The 17132-nt window shown below is 33.6% G+C and overlaps 2 protein-coding genes across 3 annotated transcripts; both read right to left on the bottom strand.

Moving 5' to 3' along the window:
- Positions 1-10469: 10469 nt before the first annotated feature.
- On the bottom strand, positions 10470-12863 carry LOC142506152 (cyclin-D3-2-like). Of its 2 annotated transcripts, none has more exons than XM_075619311.1 (4): positions 12145-12863; positions 11554-11755; positions 11252-11382; positions 10470-11124 (listed from the first exon to the last, which is right to left on the bottom strand). In XM_075619311.1, the coding sequence occupies exons 1-4, from the start codon at positions 12619-12621 to the stop codon at positions 10843-10845; spliced, it is 1092 nt and encodes a 363-aa protein (XP_075475426.1). In that variant the 5' UTR covers positions 12622-12863; the 3' UTR covers positions 10470-10842. The 2 variants fall into 2 exon arrangements, with proteins under 2 accessions (XP_075475426.1, XP_075475425.1); XM_075619310.1 differs by having other exon boundaries at positions 10474-11124; positions 12121-12858.
- Positions 12864-14134: 1271 nt separating this feature from the next.
- Positions 14135-15954, bottom strand: LOC142505663 (UPF0481 protein At3g47200-like). The gene has a single exon (XM_075618748.1). The coding sequence runs from the start codon at positions 15875-15877 to the stop codon at positions 14264-14266; it is 1614 nt and encodes a 537-aa protein (XP_075474863.1). The 5' UTR covers positions 15878-15954; the 3' UTR covers positions 14135-14263.
- Between the last annotated feature and the right edge of the window lie 1178 nt (positions 15955-17132).

Below are 17132 nucleotides of genomic sequence, written 5' to 3'. Positions count from 1 at the left end.
GTAATATTTTTCATGAATGACTCAAATAAGAGATATGTCTTATAAATACGACCCGTAAGATCGTCTCACACAAGTTTTTGTCATCTTATTTTGCTTCCACTTTCAGCATCACCTATTTTTTCTTCAGCGAAGTTTCCAACTTAATATTCTTACGATTTTCAGATATGGGACACCACCAAAAAATTCCATCAAAAGATCACGCACCATGGGAACTACTTCGTCTCCTTGTCCTTATAGTGACACCGATTGAAGTCTTGAACGAGTAATAGTCTAATACATGAGCTCTGATTTTCTTTTGGATTAAATTTTTTGGAATCACCCTTGATTTAATGGAGAGTTTGGCATTAATTCTTATATTCAACCACAATGAGCAAGTGTAACAGTGGTGACATATTATTTTTGTCCCTTCAACTGCATAAAGAATCATATATATTATCAGGGATGAAACTTTTATCATGCAATCACGTTAGGTCTAAATGTCAGTTGATGATCATACAATGAATTAAATGTGCTCGAGCTTTGTAATAAAAGAAATATTAGCTTTAATTTTTAAATTAAAGAATTTTATGTTTTTTAGACTTTTGCAATTTGCTCTGGATAATTAATCAATTACCACGTTATCTACTAAAGCAAGTCCAGTCGCCTACACTTAGTTGATGTTCAATCTTTTTTTTTTTTTTTTTTTTACAATGTGGTCTCGAACACGAGAGTTATTCGACATATTTTGATGTCAGTTGGGCCAAAGGTTAGAGGCCATGTGTATTTATTATTGAGTAGCAAGAAGCACAAAGAGCAATCTTCGTGCTTCATACCGATTAGATCCAAAAGATTTCATCAAATCTAGTTCAACACGAAACATGTTTTTATAAATGCCTTTCTAGATTTTATAAGGACATTTACAAGGAACATAATAAACCTTTTACACGTCACAGTATTTTAATTTGAAATCCATACGAGCCAGACACAATATTTAAACCTGGGATCAGACCAGAAATCAAATAAATGCCATGGCTTAATACAGCTATTTTATTTATGAGATGGCTCGTACATTACTGATGCATGCATATGAAATTCTTAGCCAACCAAAAAAAAGTTGTTGCTTTGAGACAAGCTGTCTGAATAACTAATTAAGACTTGCATTCGGAATCTTGAATGCATGACCCGCGATAAGATTTTTTTGATAAAAAAAATAATGGCCTGTGGGAATAGTAGAATCCTGCAAATACCAAGTAAAATTGTCCCACATGTTAGAAGATTAGTTCAAATTAAATGACATAAATTTCAACTTGGTGTTGGCACATTGATGCCAATGAGATTATCGAAGAGAACCTCAATAAACAGGTGCCATCAGTTCTTGCTGACACCTTCATCAGAAAATAGCATTTGGATTTAATTCTTTTTTGAACTTTGAAAATCTTTCCTTTTCAGATAAATAATTACACCATTTTAACAAAATCCAAACACCTGTGTATTTATTAATGTTTTTGTTTTTTCATGATTGGTAGTTGAGAAATTTTATTTCCCATCGTCTCTTTAACCACGTCATGCAATTTCCTGTGTTTTCTTCAATTTGAAAAAACTCACGATGTACTAATGCTCGACCATAAATATATTCGCAATGATAACTAGAAAAAATTCTCAAAATTAATTAGATTGACTTTAATTTCTATATAGGAAAATTTTTAGTTATTGGTGAGCAAATCTCGGTCGCGTTGGTCCTCCGGAGGAAGTTGCGACATGGAAATTTTCTTTCATGTAAAATTTACACAAAAATAGTAACACTTGTGGGAAATATTTTCACTGTCCTGGGCCAACTATATTACTGCAAAGGCATGGCCGTACTCTGGTGTTCCCAGGTGATGTTGAGCATTCAAAAAACACCAAATCAGTACTGGATTTTTCATCCTTATTACTCAAACATCGATATGAAATGGGAACCATCTGCTCGACTTTTTCTCCCTCGTTTAATTTTCCTTTACAAACGTGATGTTGTTTGTTTCCATTATCAATAATGAACAACCACCCATTTCACCCTTTCGTTCACTCTTTCGGAATCTTGGGCCGAGACGACTATATCATAACCTAAACCTTAACTCGACTGTAGCTCAAATAATTCTAAGCTCGATCGCCGTCATACCCAAGTTTAAACCTAACCGAAGAGCTAGGATTTAAATTTTATGACATAAATACTTACATATGTTTCGTATAGAGAAAGACACGTACACACCGCACAGGGCATGCATACATATGAATGGATTACTCAATTTCACGTCTGAACATATTAATATTACTTAATTTTTAATTTCCTTATATATGTGATAAGTTCCAATTAGTTCTACAATTGAGGAATCAGAGTTTCGATATGTCATAATGTTAAAATTTACTGTTCGAACAAATCCCAGAAAAATATTGTGATATCGCAGAAATTTACACTCAAAGTGAAATTATATATTTAGTTAACTGGTTCGATGATACTATCTGTATTCCATGGAAGGAGAGTGTGTCCATAAAAACACACACATGCATTGAATTTTCAGTCATAAATTTGAAAAACACAAAAAGTGGATGGTTTTGACGAGCATGCATGTGAATAACACGTTTCTTACTTAAAAACTTTTCGTTATATTTATCTATATATTTTTCTCCATATATATATATATATATATAAACAATTTTGTTATGTTATTCATGTACCGTGTCAACCTTTATTCACACCAATGAGATGACACTCACATATTAAATACACAATTTTGATATGTTTCATTATATTCAATAGGCGAATGTCACTTTATTGTAGTTGTAGAGATGGACGCGGCTGATTAATAATATAATAAAACTATATATATATATTTTTCCATTCTAACAAAAAAAATGCGGAAAGACTGGGACAACTGGCAATTTCATGACAAAATTTAAAAATTTATTTTTCAATCACGTTCTATGTTTTTTTGGAATCGAAATCATGCTATGCTGCATGCATTCTAGGTTATTATCAATAACTAAAGGAAAGTTCGAACGCTAACCACATACATTTCCTCTTTTACCAAGGAAAATTACATAACCATCTTAGGTAAAAATTCAAAAATGCTAAAAACCTTGTGTAAATGAAATTACAATTAAAACTCTATGTTTTTTTTTAAAAATAAATAGATATAAAACCTCTTAAAAATTCGGTAAATATTTGAATTTTTTAACAGATGGGTTAAATGTGCTTGATTTTTTAAAATTTGGTAGATATATTAGCTTATTCATATTTTTAAAAATAATTTTATATTTTTTTATACTTTTCATACTGGTACAATTAGCTAACCCTATTTTACTAACCAAACCTGTCCCTTAGATACTTCGATATTGCAAAATACATTTAAAATTATGTTGAGACTGTGATTTAAATACCGTAGATAGGACTTAAGTTTCACTTCTTCTTTTCTTTTTTTCTTTATTAAAAAAAAAGACTTTTCAAAAAATGTTAGAAATACAACGTGAGTCGTGGTGACCCATTTCTTGTGGAATTAGGATTAATTTCAATGCGGCCTTAACGATGGGGGTATGAACTTTTGACCAATCGAATCTGAGCTCAAAATTTGGTCCCAAACGCAACAAGAGTTGACCTTAGTGCTCCTACCCATCCCATGGTCCAGTTTTGTACTACATTTTTTGATGTTTGCGCTGCAAAATAACTAGCAAACCTAATACCCACATGCTATGTGCAGTCAAATAACTCCACTGAATCATATATACATACTATTTCCACAAATATCTCATTGCACTTTTAATCTAACTAACAATATCATTCATCTAAAAATTCTAAATAAATTGAGATAATCATTTTGGAAATTGAGTTGTTGGTAATAGAAACAAATAGTTTCAGTGAAAGTTGTGCAATTTTCATTTAGTTGTGGATTATTTTTAAATATATCCCCTTACTTAGCAAAATATTATAGATTATCGTATAGATTCATGAATAGGAGAATTTATTGGTCAATGAGGTGCAGAACCAAGAAATAAAACTTCCCTTACAAAGTCAATTTGTTCTAGTTTTAAAATTGTTATTTGGTTTAGAAAATATATATGATGTTGTGAAAAGTAAAAATTTATGGTAAAAAGTAAAAATCTCAAACTCTCAAAATTTACCAAACTACACACTTTATAATATTTTTCTCTCTACTCAATTGTTTATTTCTTCACAAATGATGAGACTATTTATAGAATTTCTTTACAAATAATCCAAAAATAAAATACATCATTACCTACATCATCACACACTAATTTCAATATTTACAACTCTTATTTTCAACATTCAAATATTCAATACACACATTTTAAATATTATTTTTCAACATTTAAATATATTATTTTCAACACTCCTCCTTGTGATGATGATCATGATACGATGATGTCTTCATTACGTGTTTTTGTACTGCCTCGTTAAAAACCTTACTAGGAAAAACCCATTGGGATAAAAACCATAGTAAGGGAAAAAGAGTGCAGTCACGTAAACTCCCCCTCATGAGGACACGAACAATTCTTCACAAATTTCGTAGATTGCGCATCCCAATATTATATATGTGCTTTCTGAATATTGACGTAGGAAGTGCCTTTGTGAAGAGATCTGATGAGTTTTCACTTGATTGAATATGACGAACATCAATACATTTATTCTTCTCTAGCTCTTTGGTGAATGCGAAGAACTTAGGAGGAATATGTTTAGTTCTGTCGCTTTTTATGTATCCCTCTTTCATTTGAGCAACACATGCAGCATTATCTTCATATAGTATCACAGGCTTCTCGTCGAATGATAATCCGCATGAGATTTGGATATGTTGGGTCATTGATTTTAACCACACACATTCACGGCTTGCTTCATGTAGTGCAATAATCTCGGCATGGTTTGATGAAGTTGTTACGAGTGTTTGTTTCTGTGAACGCCAAGAAATTGCAGTGCCTCCACGAGTAAATACATACCCAGTTTGAGAACGTGCCTTGTGTGGATCAGATAAGTATCCAGCATCAGCATAACCAATTATACTTGGATTAGCATCTTTTGAATATAAAAGTCCCAAGTCTGTCGTTCATCGTAGATAACAGAATATATGTTTAATTCCGTTCCAGTGTCTCTTTGTTGGATATGTGCAAAATCTTGCCAACAAATTTACGGCAAAAGATATATCAGGCCTTGTACAATTTGTAAAATACATAAGGGAACCGATAGCACTTAGATATGGTACTTCTGGAGCAAGAATATCTTCATCATCTTCACATGGACGGAATGGATCCTTTTCTATGTTTAATGATCTAACAACCATTGGAGTACTTAAAGGATTTGATTTATCCATATTAAAACTTTTAAGGATCTTTTCTGTATAATTTATCTGGTGAACAAACATTCCACATTCTTTTTGTTCAATTTGTAAACCCAGACAATACTTGGTTTTTCCAAGATCATTCATTTCAAATTCTTCCTTCAAGTATGACACAACTTCTTGAATTTCCTTATTCGTTACAATGATGTTTAAATCATCAACATATACAGCAATAATTACGCATCCGGATGTTGTTTTCTTAATGAAAACACAAGGGCATATTGAATTATTTACATATCCCTTTTTCATCAAGTGATCACTTAGTCGATTATACCACATTCGACCGGATTGCTTTAACCCATATAATGATCTTTGTAATTTCACAGAATAACATTCTCTGGGTTTTGAACTTTGTGCTTCAGGCATCTTAAATCCTTCAGGGATTTTCATATATATATTACTATCAAGTGATCCATATAAGTAAGCTGTAACAACATCCATAAGATGCATTTCTAAATTTTCAGATACCGCCAAGCTAATCAAATACTGAAACGTAATTGCATCCATCACGGGAGAATACGTTTCTTCATAATCAATTCTAGGCCTTTGAGAAAAACCTTGTGCAACAAGTCGAGCTTTATATCTTACTATTTCATTTTTCTGATTTCGCTTTCTAATAAAAACCCATTTGTATCCAACAGGTTTTACACCTTCAGGTGTAAGGACTATAGGTCCAAAAACATTACGTTTATTTAGCGAATCCAATTAAACCTGGATGTCTTATTTCCATTTTATCCAATCATGCCGATTTTTACATTCACCAAAAGATTTTGGTTCGTGATCTTCATTATCATTTATGATGTCGATTGCCACATTATAAGAAAATATATCATCAATTTCTTTTATATCTTTTCGGTTCCATATTTTTCCAGTATTAATATAATTGATAGAGATTTCATGATTCTCGTCAGTTTGTGGTTCTGACAGAACATTTTCATCATCATGTGTTTCTTCAGGAACACCATTCTCTATTTTGTGATCATCATGTGTTTCTTCAGGAACATCATTCTTTATTTTGTGATCATCGTGTTTCTCTATGAATTTTCTTTTTCGAGGATTTTTATCCTTGGAACCGACTGGCCTTCCACGCTTCAGGCGTTTAATGACATCATGAGTATTTTCAATTTGTTTCTTCGGAATTTCAATTCGAGCAGGGGCATTTGCAGCATGTATATATGATTTAGTTACCCCTTTTGTGTCTGCAAATGCATCTGGTATTTGATTTGCTATTCTTTGCAAGTGCACAATTTGCTGTACATCTTTTTCAAATTGTTTTGTTCTTGGATCTAGATATAACAATGATGATACATACCATGTAATTTTCTTTTCGGTATGTTTTTGTTCTCCCTCTAACATTGGGAAGATTTCCTCATTAAAATGACAATCAGCAAAACGTGCTGTGAACACGTCGCCTGTCTGAGGTTCAAGATATCGAATGATTGATGGACTATCATAACCGATATAAATTCCAACCTTTCTTTGAGGTCACATTTTCTTTCGTTGCGGTGGTGCAATAGGCACATACACCATACATCCAAAAATTCTCAGATGAGAAATGTCTGGTTCTTTACCAAATGCAAGCTGCAATGGGGAGTATTTATGATATGCACTTGGTCTGATGCGAATTAATGAAGCAGCATGTAAAATTGCATGTCCCCATATAGAAATAGGGAGCTTTGTTTTCATAATCATTGGTCTAGCAATCATTTGCAGACGTTTAATCAATGATTCAGCCAATCCATTCTGTGTATGTACATGAGCAACAGGATGCTCAACAATGATTCCCATAGACATACAATAATCATTGAAAGTTTGGGAAGTAAATTCACCAGCATTATCAAGTCTAATTTTCTTGATTGTATAATCAGGAAATTGATTCCTCAATTTTATTATTTGAGCAAGTAATCTTGCAAATGCAACATTTCAATTTGACAATAAACATACATGTGACCATCTGCTGGAGGCATCAATTAATACCATAAAGTATCTGAATGGTCCACATGGTGGATGGATTGATCCACAAATATCACCCTGAATACGTTCAAGAAACATTGGTGATTCAGTTTGGATTTTGGCTGGTGATGGTCTTATAATAAGTTTTCCAAAAGAACATGCTTTACATTGAAACTTATTATTCTGAAAGATCTTCTGGTCTTTTAGTCGATGACCATGTGTATTTTCTATAATTCTTCGCATCATTGTTGAACCAGGATGTCCTAATCGATCATGTCAATTGGTTAATATTGAAGAATTATCTACTACCATGTTTGATTCAATGAGACTTATATGTGTATAATGCAATCCAGTAAGGAGCATTGGTAGTTTTTCAATCACATATTTTTTTCCTGATTTATATGTGATAAGACACATATATTTCTCATTCCCTTCATTCATTGTTTGAGTATCATACCCATGGGAATATATATCAGTAAAACTCAACAAATTTCTTTTCGATTGTGGTGAATATAAAGCATCATTGATCAAAAATTTTGTACCATTAGGTAACAAAAATTGTGCTCTACCACATCCTTCAATCAAGTCTACAGGACCTGATATTGTATTCACTGTTGTTTTTGTTGGTTTTAGTTCCAAGAAATATCTTTTATCTCGGAGGATAGTGTGCGTTGTACCACTATCGGGTATGCAAACTTCAGCTTTGCTCATAGCATTTTTCATATTTGAACTTCAAAAAAAATATGCAATAAAATAAGATTACTGACAATACATATGTAAATATAACACATATCATAATAAAACATTATTATATGAATACATGAAAAATAAATTATTGTACATTTATATTCTACCATTATATTGCTCATTCTCAGAGAAATCATTGAGAAAATCAGTAGCATCAATATTGTTCATTTCTATCCCACCAACATATTGATCATTTCCAGAGAAATTATTCATAAAATCAGCAGCATTAAAATGAGTTGAATCACTCAAACGGTCACTGCGTTCAGTGAAGTTGGTCTCTTTTTCTTTTTCCTTTATCGATTCTTTATAGAGCTTGCAAATGTGCTCAGGGGCTCGACAAATACGAGACCAATGTCCTGGAGTGCCGCATCTGAAACAAGAACTTTCAAATCTTTTCGAGTGATTTTCATTAACACTCATGTTATCATGATGCCTTTTCTGTGGGTGGTTCGTGACGCCCTTTTGAGATGAGTTATAAAAATAATTATCTCTATTGTTTTCAAAACCACAGCCTCGACCACGACCACGACCAATTCCACGTCCACGTCCACGACCTCGACCTCGACCTCGACCTCGACCAAAACCTTGTCTTTGAATTTGATTTTGGTTTCCAGGTTTAAATTCATTTTTACTTACAGCATTTACTTCTGGAAATGCTGTTGATCCAGTGGGTCGGGACTGATGATTTCTCATTAGCAGCTCGTTGGTCTTTTCCGCCACAAGAAGACAGGCGATGAGTTCAGAATATCTCGCAAATCCACGCACTCTATATTGTTGCTGTAAAGTTATATTTGATGCGTGAAACGTGGAAAATATTTTTTCAAGCATTTCCGATTCTGTAACCTCATGTCCACAAAATTTTAGCTGCGAGATTATTCGATACATCGCTGAATTATAATCACTGACTTTCTTAAAATCTTGGAATCTTAACATATTACATTCATCACGGGCGGTCGGAAGTATAACTTCCCTTATATGTTCAAATCTTTCTTTCAATCATTTCCACAGAGCCATGAGATCTTTTTCGATGAGATATTCACATTTTAAACCTTCATCGAGATGTCGACGCAAAAATATTATAGCTTTTGCTTTTTCTTGTGATGAAGATATACCATTTTCTTTAATGGTCTCGCTTAGACCCAATGACTCAAGATGCATTTCTACATCGAGAGTCCGTGGCATATAATTTTTTCCCGTGATGTCGAGCGTAACTAATTCGAGCTTTGTCAAATTTGACATGGTGATACTAAAAAAATTACGATGCATTTTATTAGTTAATGAATATTGTAATACAAAGTAATGGATAAACAACAAGTACAAGCACTTGTAAAAATAAAGAAAACATACGAGGAGGATATTCTCCGATAAATAAAAGACTCGTGAGTATGATAACCAAAATAATTAAAAATAACCTTGAGAAAGTCATCTTCTTTTTTCTTCGAAAAATTTGATGAAGAATAATTTTTAGAGAATAGGAGAAAGTTGGAGTGATTGAAAGAATTTGTGAGATCATATTTATAGGGCAAAAACTAGCCGTTTTGTTACCGTTTATGACCGTTGGTGTACAAAAAAATAAATGTATGTATTTGTATAATTTTATGGTAATAATATGATGTATATAATATTAGTTATGTTTAAATAATTATGTATATCATATCACATTATTATAATGATGTGTCATAAGTTATTTTGTTTAAAAATCTTATAGGCTTTTATACTTGTCGTATCCCTTACCGGGAGTGTGGGATGTCGTCTTAACATCCTCCCAGGATTTATAACAAGTTTTTGAAAAATTTATTTTTATTATTTCTAATAATAACATTATATTATATATTAAATATATACACAATAAATAAATAACAGTAAAATAAATATTATTACTTTGGTTACCTTTTTCTTCTGTTTGGAGCTTGGAAAAGTATGGAGGACTTTTAGAGCTTCGTGCTGATAACGTGTTGTGAAAAATAAAAATTTATGGTAAAAAGTAAAAATCTCAAACTCTCAAAATTTACCAAACTACACACTTTATAATATTTTTCTCTCTACTCAATTGTGTATTTCTTCACAAATGGTGAGGCTATTTATAGAATTTTTTTACAAATAATCCAAAAATAAAATACATCATTACCTACATCATCACACACTAATTTTCAATATTTACAACTCTTATTTTCAACATTCAAATATTCAACATTCAAATATTCAATACACACATTTTAAATATTAATTTTCAACATTTAAATATATTATTTTCAAATATGAAACTTTTTAAAAATGAAAAATTTATCGTTTAAAGTACACTTCTTGTTTTGTCTGTCTATTTGAATATTTTTTAAAAAAAATTCTTTAGAAAAGAAGAGTAAAACAGCACATTGTCCATGCCAACCTGTCTCCACATTGAAAAGCTTACTTAATTCATTGATACCTCCTTTTGAGAAACAACCAAAGACAACACCCATCCCTGTCTGTGAATCTTTATCAAACCTATGCATCCTACTGTTTATGTGTGGCATACATAAACTTATGTCCTGAATGGATTCAGATTCATTGACTATAATATGGTCACTCAACATACCAAGAAACTCCATTTATCTGTCTCAACGATCTCAAACACCATTCTCAATCTAAGAGGTCATAAGTTGATCATAGTTGAGCTTTAAAGGAACACGTCTCATCCATCAACGGGATAGGCATGGAATACATCGAAATTTAATCCATAATCATAGGATGGCATTATATTATGATCGAAAAAACATAGAAAAAACGAGGACAGGAGTGTTCAATGGGGATGGTCGGTCACACCAACAGGCAAATTACTGCTTAATGAAGCTACTAAGGTGTGCTGATCCAGAATTCTGCTTCTCTTAAATAATGGCTCCGGAGAGGATGAACCAGGCGAAACATATGCCCATGAATCATTTGAACTATCGGAGCTGAAATATGAATCGATCACACCACTTGGGCTACTGGGTATGAAGTTATACTTTCTCTTGTGGCAAGGCCTGCGATTATGGTCATCCATTAGCTCCAGAATGAGTGTATGGCAAGCATCGATCTTGTCCTGTAACAATCCCCGATTTCACAATCAAGAATCAGTGAAACTTCAAATTTTGGTCACAATAACTGAGGAGATGCTAATAGATGACCAGAATTCAGAATATGAACAAAAAGCGAAGAGAAAAACAGACCTTGCTAGTTTTTAGCACGGTCACGAGTTGGTTTTCGTATTCCGGGGCAACAGAAGGCTGGACCTCTCTGATAACATACTTCATTGTTGCAGCAGCAATGACAGAAGGAAGAAAATGCACGAACCTACAATCTGCAATTACACATGGAATTGAAAATAATTAGAAATCAATTGACAGAAACTCCTGGAAATTCGGCTTAGAATCATGGTCTTATATCGATTCATTCACTTAGATTCGCAGACCAATCATCCATTCTGCTGAAGTGAACATATATTATTGTCAAACTAACCAATTCCACGTACCGGTTACGATAGTGAGTATGAGACTCTCACAGCTCCTCAAGAACTCGGTGTGTAAATTGGTGATCAATCCAAATCTCCTAACAATGTGGTCAAAGAATGAGAGTGGTGTAACGAGATTCACCTTCCATTTAAGCGTCGAGAGCACCAATAGCTCCCCTCTCTGTATCGTCTTTGCCTCGAAAACATACTTGGATTCTTCCACCTAAATCTCGTCCAAATAAAATCAAGTCAATATCAACATAAATTCGCCACAATAAGGAATTAGACGAAGATAATTTGAATAAATGATGAGCTTTACAAGGTAATGCACACACATACACGATTTGAGTATAAATGTATACCGTATACATCTGCTAACAAATGCATTTAATCACCACAAAACAATACTGAATACAACTACGACTCAGATCTTTAACATCTTTAAGATATCAAATAACGGAAGAAACCACTCTAGATTGTCCACAACTTTAGGCATTATCAAAATTGGCACTAACAAATGGATTAATTTTCCACAAGCACATTCGTCCGAACATACTAAAAAAGCGAAATGCCCATCAAGAAACGTACTTGAAGGTCTAACAGAGGAGGCACTTGAGTTTCCTCCAGTTTTGCAGCTATAGAAAGACAAGCCACAGCAGCCAGTTGACTCATCCATGGCTTATCTTTCTGAAAACAAGGGCTTGACACGAATCTGTCATAGTATAACACAGCTAAAACACCAGTCATGACAGTGAACCCGTAATGGGCAATCACCTTCAACATCCATTTAACAGCCTCGTTTCTCCCCGTACCCAAAAACCCATCAGAATTAATTTCATGACATCTCAGTTCCGCCTGATCTTTTTCCTTGATCAGAAGGGTGACAACCTCATCATCCTCCCAGGAAAAATAACTCTCGCATATAAAAGGCAAGGGCTTTTCTTCAATCTCATTAAAATCCAAAATATCCAAACCCGAATATTCATCAAAACGCTCTTCCTCACAGTAAAGGTCGTCAAGAATTGAATTTTGGACAAGGGACTTTTGTTCTTGGAAATGGGAAACCATCTTCTTCTGGGAAGAAGACATTGGAGCTTAGGCTCATTATCCTCAGGACAAGAAGATAAAGCTCGAAATATTGAATCTTTGGCTCATTATCACACCTCGCGTCTGATTCTCTCTTTTTCCGCCCTTCGTTCCCTTTCTCCTTCTGGTACCGAAAAGGAGAGCGACGCAGAGAGCTAGGAGGCTAAATATGAGTGTCCGAGTGATTTTATACTTTTATACGTGAACATTCTCACGCCTCTTCTTTTTCCCTTTTTTTTTTTATTTTATTTTCTTGGAAATTTGGCGCCGAGCAAAAGTTGGCATTGAAATAAGGAATAACTCCTTGTTATTCATTTAGGCGGGGTCGGGCCGTGCGGGCTGGGATCAGCCCACATGGACTGCATGGGCTTTCCAGATATTATATTTTACTTTGCCTGGATCAATCTGGCCCAAAAAAATTTGGTCAGGTTTGAACGGTCAAACAAAGTACAAAATTGTTGGGAACCATCTCAATAATATAATAATCATTTAGTATTATGGAATATGCCATCTAATATCATTTTATACATTTTTAAACTTAGCATAATTATTATATCAGTTATTTTATAATATTTTTACAAAATCTCTATAAACCATGATGGTTATTTTTATAATTGTATAATTTCATTCATTTAATATTTATCACATATTATTAGGCGGGTGAAGAAATATGTCTAATATAGATATATATGGGTGTAACCAAAAACATTTTAAAATTGGGTCGAGAGATCCAACAATAAAATAATATAATATAAATTATATTTTTAAAATAAACAGAAAATCGTAGAAACTAAACGAAATAATTTCGAAAAAACTTCACAATTATTCCCAAGAAACTCATAATTGCAAACATCAACTAAATCAAGTAGCTCAAAACACAATTAAATCTAATTTAAAGAAAAACAAAATTCAAGTTAAAAATTGAACTTTTGTAGTGAGTGAGAAGAAACTTGAATGAGAAAATGATTTGAAGAAGTGAAATGTGCTTCTTCTACTTTAATTTCAATTGAGAAACAATTTTATAAATCAAACAAACCAAATCCCACAAATATATTTAAGAAAATAGATAAACTTGACCAAGTATATACAAATATATTTAAGAAAAGACAAAAACTTGTGTGTATTTTGTGAGACATATCTCTTATTTGGGTTATCAATGAAAAAATATTATTTTTTATGCTAAGAGTTATTTTTTATTGTAAATATAGGTAGAATTGACCCGTTTCACATATAAAGATTCGTGAGACCGTAAGTAGACCTACTCTTGAGAAAATGAGCTGCTACAAGTCTTACTAATCAAAAAATTTAACATGGGCTAAAATTATATATACATATATATGTTAACTGATAAAAAAGTAAATTATAAACCTTAGCTGGAACCCAACTCGGCTTTTTGGGTGACTCTCACCGAATGCAAACCATACATAATATCATCACAGAAGAATTGATAAAATCAAGATTGAAAATCCGTGTAAAAAATAATGTCAAAATATATTTTTTAAAAAGCAATCCCAGATACGGCAATAACCATACATACCATTTTATATGTAAAAGATTCCAAAACATCAAATCCACACTAAAAAAAAAAAAATTAATTGAAAACTTTGGCAACAGCAGCAAAAGAATGCAAATCTGCAAGCGAGCGTTATGCGTCACGTGGCCTATAATAACCGTAGATACCGTAAAATGTTTGTGAAGATGTTAGCAGCAGCAACACAACTGCAGCAACAAAGGAGATAATGGCCCATGGATTACTGAAGTACTTTGTTTTCAAAGTAGCCCTCCAAGCATTCCATCTATGCTCGTAATACCGATTCACCTTTTCAGACAACCTCGAAAAATTGCTGTCATTTATGTCAAAAACTACCTCTTGACATAGCCGATTGAATAGGTCGGCGACCTCGGCATCACTCCCTAGCCAATGCTCAATTATGCCACAATAATGCAGGTAACTAACATCGGCTGCCGAGTCAATAAGGTTGTCCATGAAGATCACGTACGATGTTATGTCGTTTGAACAGTCTAAGTGGCATTGTTCGTACGCTATGAGGTTAAGGAAGAGCGATTTTGTGCCATCGTGGATCAAGAGTCGGGGAATCTTGAGTACTCCTTTCTTGAATTTTATATCCCAGAATCTGTCTGTTTTCCTTCTCTTAAATTTGATCCCTGCATCTTTTAATTCTGTGACACAGTGAATGAGTTGCTGCCGTCTCTTATCTGCCACACGATTTGTGTGCAACCACCGTTTGATCCATATTCGAGGAGTTGGTTTGGGGCCGACTCGAATGGCTAAAAGGCTCCTCCTGAAGACTTCGAGACAGTGGAGTCCACCCTGCTCCGTTAACGGGTCAAAAGTGCTCGCATTTCCAATTGATGATTCAACTTTTTTCCTATCGCTCTTAGTTAATGGCTCATCCGTAGGCATCAACGGGTCGAAAAACTGAAGTGCCAGTCGCGCCACGACACCTTTCTGGTCAGGATTTCCAGACTGAAGGCCTAAAAGCCTGTCCAATACAAAGAGAGGGATCTGATTCTCCAGCATTATCATGTCCCGTTGAATCGAATGCATAGAACCCCGCATCGCAAAAACGGGATCGTTCCTTGAGTACCCAAGTTGCGTAAACCCTCCGGCCATCCCACAAAGGAGCTCGAGAATGAAACACGAGTCGAGCACCATCATCTCAACAAACTCATTGCTACTTAAACAGATAGCCCCTTCATAACAAGCTCGAGTTTTTTCTTCAAGCTCTTTAACAGCGTCCAAATATATTGTTATGTCTTGATTCATTCGATTAAGAATCCGATAAACAGCTCGCCATTTATGCTGGTCCATGTTTCGTAAACGCTTCTTGCCATGATGATAAGGGCCAAGAGACACAATCTGAGGAATATAGGCCTTATCGTCACCATCTCTTAAACAATTAGGTATCCTATAAATACATAGTTTTCCCCACGAGCTCGCAGCATCGTCTTTTTGAGCTTGATCGAGCTTCTCTTTTATACTGATCACCCACTCATACTCAGGAGTCTTGAGCTGATCCTGCTCAACTTGGCCACTCTCTTCTTCTTTAATCGGAACTTCAATCGAATTCGATCCCTGACTTTCCTGTCTGATCTGACCATTGATTTCTTGAGGAAACTCAACGGATCTTGAAACCGTGGGACTTTGTGCATTATGAATCCCAGTTTCTACTGTTTGATTCAGCTTGAGGGTTATCAGATACCAACTTAGAAGCTCTTTGTTGAATACAGCCACCATTTTTTGGATTTTTGTACGAGATTTGCCAAGTGTAAGAATGAAACTGATTTATTGACATTTTTTTTGGTTCGATTGATGCCCTTATCTTTAGCATATATATGACGGAAAATTATCTTGAATATGTGGATATAGAAGACTTTTGGAGAGTAATAATAGTTATTTGTATATTATATATGCAACACATAGTAAAAATAAAAATTTACCCGAAAATATAAATTTTATAATAATCAATTTCATACGACTATATATTTTATTTAATGCTAAAGACAAAATGAAAAATGGCAATTGGATGGAAATTACATGATCAAGTTGTATGATTGTTGGGAACATGTGGGCTCGTGCATTAGCTGGAAATTGCCATATGATACCAACCATTTGTAATTCAAATAATCATTTTATTCAGCCACATGCTTCATTCATGAGTCCTACTAAATTCCCATTTTCCATGTTTTCACCACGAGATATTAAAAAATAAAGTTCCCAAATTCTGAGTTGGTTTAGTAGGTTAGTATTTTATAAATGATCAAGAAATAGTTCATTGATTTTGTTTAATATTAAAACTCATTTATATGATATTTATAATAAATATAACACCAAATATGATGGAAAAATTGTTTCAATGAAACACAATCTACTACCACTAATAATATTATTTTTAACTTACTAAATCATAATTTTTATTTAGGGAACTGGCGAACTTTCACAAGAATCTTCAAGTTGCTGTCAGGAACTTGAGAATTATTTTACCGCTATTTTTTATTTTAATGATGCAGATGAAATCACTTTCGATATTTTGCGATTGTAGTCGCAAAACATAGAAATATATCTAATTTTGTCTATGATGACAAAAGTAATTAGAATTTCCTTGTTTTAATGGTTGCAGTGAAGAAAGCTTTTAGTATTAGATGAAATATATTGCATAAAAGACATTCGAGCTTGAGTAGTTGAATTTTTTTTCGAGCTCGAGCTCGGGTGTTACTCAAGCTCGACTCAGCTTGATTGCACCCTTAGTTGGGACTCGAACCCTTTTTTTTTTTTTTTTGCAAAACAAGCACATTACTACTAGACTATCATATATTTCTCCGAATATTTGTGTAAAAAGTTAAATAAAAACATAAATTTTTGGTTGAGTTTGAGTCTGAGTTTTTTATATTTGCATCGAGTTTTTTATATTTGGATCGAATTTGGGTTGAATTTTATAATTTGTGGCGAATTTTTTACATTCAGTTGAGTTTTTAAAACTTAAATCGAGTTT

The sequence above is a fragment of the Primulina tabacum genome, chromosome 10, assembly GCF_025594145.1.
Source record: "Primulina tabacum isolate GXHZ01 chromosome 10, ASM2559414v2, whole genome shotgun sequence".
In the NCBI taxonomy this organism is placed as follows: Eukaryota; Viridiplantae; Streptophyta; class Magnoliopsida; order Lamiales; family Gesneriaceae; genus Primulina; species Primulina tabacum.
This window is presented reverse-complemented; position numbering and strand designations above follow the sequence as displayed.